The sequence below is a fragment of the Xenopus laevis genome, chromosome 6L (genome assembly GCF_017654675.1).
Source record: "Xenopus laevis strain J_2021 chromosome 6L, Xenopus_laevis_v10.1, whole genome shotgun sequence".
Classification (NCBI taxonomy): domain Eukaryota; kingdom Metazoa; phylum Chordata; class Amphibia; order Anura; family Pipidae; genus Xenopus; species Xenopus laevis.
The window spans coordinates 38,032,859-38,039,301 of NC_054381.1; the positions used below are offsets into that span (position 1 = coordinate 38,032,859).

General features: G+C 36.4%; 1 protein-coding gene across 1 annotated transcript; it reads right to left on the reverse strand.

Moving 5' to 3' along the window:
* Positions 1-214: 214 nt before the first annotated feature.
* agr2.L (anterior gradient 2, protein disulphide isomerase family member L homeolog) lies at positions 215-5,160 on the reverse strand (the record flags this gene model as incomplete). Its single annotated transcript, NM_001086251.1, is given in 7 exon segments — positions 215-473; positions 1,608-1,691; positions 1,963-2,026; positions 2,633-2,706; positions 3,321-3,373; positions 4,180-4,243; positions 5,048-5,160. Coding segments are annotated over 7 exon segments (495 nt in total). The 3' UTR covers positions 215-423.
* Positions 5,161-6,443: the final 1,283 nt, after the last annotated feature.

A 6,443-nucleotide genomic window follows, 5' to 3' on the forward strand; every position in this document is an offset into this window, starting at 1 on the left:
CATAAAATAATATATTATAGATATTATAGTCAATGAGTAGTGAAGCAGTTCGAATCAATTCGCTATTTAAGTGCCCCATTTGTTTGCCATGGAGCCACAATATCAGCCACTGTAATGAAGGCTGCTATCTATTCATAGAAGGGATCCCTATGGACAATATGCTCTGCTAGCATTATTATATAATCTCCAGGTATTCAAAAGAGAAACAACATCATCATTTATAAATAACCCCAGGCAGATTTATTTTAAAAAATCAATTTGCGTCCAGTTGAAGCAAATGTAACACATTTAAAAAAACAAAACAATGGTTTCCTTCATACACCGCTAAATTTGTATGTTGTACATATTGCGACATTACGTTAGTATACACCTCCGCAATAATCATAGTCGATTCGCAATCAAATCTCCTGTGATATATTCCTTTTACAGTTCTGTTTTCAGCAGTACCAAAGCTTTCTTCATGTTCTCAAACACTAGGAGGGAAATGGAGAGAAGTGAATGAATGCTGTGAGCAATTAAATGCCAGTTAAATTAGTATTCAGCAAGGGAAATAGTTGTGCTATTGCTATTGGTGATACTGGCATGATCCCTGAACATGTTATTATACTTGTGTAGGTGTCTCTCCACTTGGTATAAGGGTAAAGGTCTATTCCTTCTTGTTTTCCAATCTGTTAATTATCCAGCTTGGTGGGCAGGCAGGTGGCAGCAAAACGCTGGCTTTTGCCAAATATAATTCTACTCAATGGAAGGGGAGCTCATAGCATTTTGCTGCCTGCCTGCTGTACTGGATAATGAGCAGACATACATTACTGATTTACTGGAGGAACTAACAATTTGGCAGCCCCAATTATAGAGTTTTCCTTTTCTTTAAGGGCAGGGACAAATTAAATCTCCGACGGGATGGCAATCGGTGCGCTTCGTTTCCCGAAGTTACCTCACAAGGAAAATTCAGACGACTACAGAAAATGAAGTGCCCGAGTGCCATCCCGCTGGCTATTTAGTTTCTAGCCGGCGGGAGGCAGTTCTGGGAGATTAGTCGAAGAAGAGGCGATTTATCGCCGGGCAACTAAATCTCCCCGAATCTGAATGTGTCTCTGCCCTAAAGGGGTTGTGCACCTTTAGTTAACTTTTAGTATGATGTCAAGAGTGATATTCTGAGACAATTTGCTATTGGTTTTCATGTTTTATTATTTATGGTTTTTTGAGTTATTTAGCTTTTTATTCAGCAGCTCTCCAGTTTGCAATATCAGTAATCTGGTCTAAATTACCCTAGCAACCATGCATTGATTTGAATAAGAGACCTGAATAGAAATAAGGGCCTGAATAGAAAAATGAGAAATAAAAAGTAGCTATAACAATAATGTGTAGCTTTACAGAGCATTAGTTCTGCTACATGGTAAGTCCTGTGACCATGGCCTGGTTGTGGCTCTCTTAGTCTGTTTCCCTATTTTGCCATATTTATTTTTATATTTGTATACATCGGGTAACACCAAGACATTGAATATTATCATTTGTAGCTATTGTCTTTTTTTGAGTCTCAGACCTATCTGATTTGTATGAATGAATAGAAAGACAGATAAAAACACATGTGCGAGTGGGACACTTACAATGATCAATATCAGCTGGTTCATAGGTGTACTGGTGGTTGGAGTATTTCCCAGGAAGATCTGCTCTGACAACCAGGGATGGATCTGTGCAGAAAGAAACGTGTTACGTTAATATTGGTGTTTGTGTTTCTTAAGACAAGGAAACATCTTTCTGGATGTTCTAAAAAAGCAAGTCATTAAAAGGTTTTAGATTAAAATAACGACTTTTGTATTGGCATCTCTTGGAAGTGCCCAAGGAAGTGTCCTCAGCAACAAACAGAAACACTGTACAAAACACTGTACAAAATACTGTACAAAACAATTGTTTTCAAGATTAGTTGGTCAGTATAATACACACAAACCTCAGTTTACTTACCTACAAATATAATCTTGGGAACATACTGACCATCAAGCTGAAGGTTCTTATCTGTGGGGTCATACTAAAAAAAAATGAAAAATATAATCATTATCTTAATAATGTCACAATGTACACAGAATAGTTCTACCTTTTTTTGACATTATTTATTTTTTGTTTGAGAACATCAGATATGTATTTAGATATATATTCTACAATTTATTTATTTTTTGTTTGAGAAAATCAGATATGTATTTAGATATATATTCTACAATACACCAAATACCCTAAGATGTAATAATCTTGTTTGTGAATTCTACCCTGCCTGGTCCCATGTAACAGATACAAGCCTGAGAATAGCAATAGCCTCTATTAATGATTTTAACACTTATGCTCAATAGGAATATAGTGATAGGAAAAATCTAAAGTTGTCATTTTTTAGAGCACAGGTTAAGAATGATATGTAGTAAGAGGGGGGCTTATAAGTAATTTAGCTGCTATACAAGAAATTTAGCAATTTTTCAACTGGTGGATAACAGGGGGTTATACTGAGAGAAGACCAGTCACAATGTGCCAGTTACCGTACTTTTATCATGTAGTAATAATAATAGTCAAAGATTTTGAAATAAATTATTAATGTCAGCCATTGGAGCAGACAGCACAAAAGTAGCAAGCAGGCCGTATTACTTACAACAACATTGAGAAGAATAAACTCTTCTGCCAGTTTCTGGATACCTTGGTGTTCAGCAAATGCTTTCTTCAGAGCTACAAAAGAAATCCCATGTAAGTCATTTCAATACGATCAGTCAGACCTGTTCTAGACACATAGATAGACAGACAGACAGACAGAGAGAGAGAGAGAGAGAGAGAGAGAGAGAGAGAGAGAGAGAGAGAGAGAGAGAGAGAGAGAGAGAGAGAGAGAGAGAGATAGATAGATAGATAGATAGATAGATAGATAGATAGATAGATAGATAGATAGATAGATAATAGATAGATAGATAGATAACAGATAGATAAAATAGATAGATAGATAGATAGATGACAGATAGATAGATAGATAGATAGATAGATAGATAGTGCATTTCCTCTCTCTGTTATATGTAAGAAAACTTATCCTGGCCACAATCATATTCCTATTCTGACTGGTTATGTACATAGCTTAGTGTGTTTTTTAGTCAAGGTGTCACATAGAAAGCTGTCAAGCCGGCATGTCTAGTTTGTTCTGCTTCTCTGTTCATACACAGTGTATGACAATAGACATCTGAGTGTCAAACTATGACATTGTTTTGCATTGTGGCCTTCAGAAAACTCAAACGGAAACAGATCTGAGCTGGTTTTTAACCTGTTGCACTCAGAATGAAATATTAGATAAGTGTTACCTAGAGAATGAGGACAGTCGTTTCTGTGGTTAATAAGCATCAATGGTTTGTTCCTGCAGGAAATATGAGAAGGCAAATAATTACAATATTATCATATGAAACACACAAGCTAAATGAGTCTATTGAGTGGCAGACAACCAAAGGGGTTTTAGACTTCAAATCCTACATGTCTTCATTTCTTTGGTGGCTTAGTGTAAGAATAACAAGGGTAAGATAATTAATCATTAAAAAACAATGAACCTTTCTTCTGCTACATTGCTCTACACAATTCAAAACTTTCTTCTGTAGAATATCACACTGCACTGCATTGATATTTTATTTGATGGGATGAATAGCAAGAAACCCCTTCATGACCAGCCATAAATAAGTGTGCAATGTTATTGAAATGCCAGCATTTTATTGTTGTGTGAGTGCTGTTTGGTAAATATGGTATAGGTAGGGGACCTGTTATCCACAATGCTTGGGACCTGGGGTTTTCTGGATAAGGGATCTTTCAGTAATTTGGATCTTCATACCTTAAGTCTACTAAAAAAACATTAACATCAAAAACATTAATTAAACCCAGTAGGATTGTTTTGCCTCCAATACGGATTAATTATATCTTAATTATATCTTAGTTGGGATCAAGTACAATGTACTGGTTTATTATTATAGAGAAAAAGGGAATCATTTTTATATATTTGGATTATTTGATAGGTGTCTATGGGAGATGCTCTTCCTGTAGTTTGGAGCTTTTCTAGATAACGTAATTTCGGATAACAGATCCTAAACCTGTATATGTCATAGGACACCATGGTATCAGTAATAATCTAGAATAACACTAGAGGGAACCCGTGATGATGTACTGTATAATTCTTACTCTGCTTTTGCTTTGTACAAGCCTTCCTCATACGTCTGAACCCACTCGAGATTATCGCCCCATCCTGCAAAAACAGAGCCAGATATACATAAATGTAACAACAGTATAAGTGATGCATTGGAATACATGCAAGATTGATTGTTGCCTTACTCATTCTATGAGAGCCTTATTGCACAGATTGCTGTCAGATGTCAGATACAGAAGTGATTTATGTCAGAGTTTATGAGCTTTGCAACACTTGCATTATTGAGGTGACTAGGCTGACCCTAAACGTGGAAGCGTAAGGGTACATAGCTGAAAGAGCTGATGCAGGTATGGGACCTGTTATCCAGAATGCTCGGGACAAGGGTTTTTCTGGATAATGGATCTTTCCATGATTTGAATCTCCATAACTTGAGTCTACTAGACAATCATGTAAACATTAAATAAACCCAATAGGATTGTGTTGCTTCCAATAAGGATTAATTATATTTTACTTTGGATCAAGTACAAGGTACTGTTTTATTATTACAGAGAAAAGGGAAATCATTTTTAAAAAATGTGAATAAAGTAGAGTCTGTGGGATACGGCCATTCCGTAATTCAGAGCTTTCTAGATAATGGGTTTCCAGATAACGGATCCCATGCCTGTATTTATTTTAAGGACTGACAGGCACCTCCTTTAACTACAGTTCCCAACAGTCTCAGTTAGCAGAAATGCAGCGGGCGGAAAGTTGCAGGCGTTTCCACGCTAGCTTCTAATGGTTAAGGCTGCTGGGAGTTATAGTTTTGGGAGAAGTAAAGCACAGGCTAGGTTTACTTTTTTTCTCAAATAAATATCGATCATACCATAACTAAAAAAAATACAGACAGGAAAAATGTGGCCTTACCTCTGGAGAGTGTTTGTGGCTTTGAGACTTTTGCTGGTATCTCTTTGGCTAGAGTAAATGAGGTAGCCACAAGGAGAACAAATAGAGACTTGAGAACTGACTCCATATTTAGCAGTGCTGGGGAAATGAAAAACACCATTAGGCAAATGTTAATTTTCATAAATAAGTCATCAGTCTAACGATAACACAATAATACATAATTATCAAAAAAACATGAGCAGAATCTTTTTCGTTGCCATACGGATGCACAGCATAGCAGAAATGTGTTGCATTTATAGAACCCCTAGTTCATAATATTTTTATATCTTTCCTAAACCCACAGCTTGTGTGCAGTACTGCAGGCAGCCTTTAGTTTCTGCATTCTTCGTTTACGTACTGATGTTATTTTTTTCTTAAAGGGGAACTCCACCCCAAAAACTGTTTTTTTTTCATAATTAAAAAAAAAGCAACTTTCCAAATTATATGGATTAAATGGTTTCAAGTTGTTTGTGAATCTGATTACTATTGAAAGCCGTATTCATCTTGCTGTTTATTTTCTCTGCTCCACTGGTTCCGACTCCTGAATCGTGGCAGAAGCCAGCTGATCCAAAGACTAGGAAGTATAACCGACTTCTGCTACATTGTTCTAACCAGTCCAAACCAGAAATGAGGAAGGGATAATTAAGTACTGCTTTCAAAAACTACATTTACAAATAACTTTAAAAGGACTGAACAGTTATAATCAATGTAATTTGGAAAGATGCTTATTCGTTGTACAAAAACACTTTTTTGGGTGGAGACCCCTTTAAAGTTTTCATTTCATATTAACTGGATTAATACAGAATATACAGTTCTATTATAAACCTGAATTATGCACAACTACTGTACCCATATTGCTTGTTTAGTTCCTCAATGATTACATATTAACCATGCTGCACCCTAATGTAATTTATAGCGACAGTTCCTGCTTTTCATGCAGATACTGAATCCCAGTTTTGCTATATCGGGCATATTCAGCTTCTAGATGCCTATAAAGTTTCTTGGCAGCTGTAGGTTGGGCAGTCATATGGTCTTCTATGAATATGGTGACTGATTAAGGACCGACTGATATCCACTCATTTTTGTTGCATACATTTAAATAAATAATGGCATGCACAATCCAAACCAAAATCAGACAGAGCCACTTTGTGCCCATTGTTATTCCACAAAGAGCTTGTATCAAGCTTCATTTGCTATTTAGGATTAAAGGAATTCCTGGAACATGACCAAATACTGACCCAATGTAACACTTTCATTAGATGCTCAGGGTTTACCTGGTCAGGAAAGGACAAAAGCCTCTTTATGGGACCTGCAAGCTGTAATAAATACCCAGAAAGAATGAATTCTCTCCCCTGATTGTTAGTTGTCTCAGTCGCAT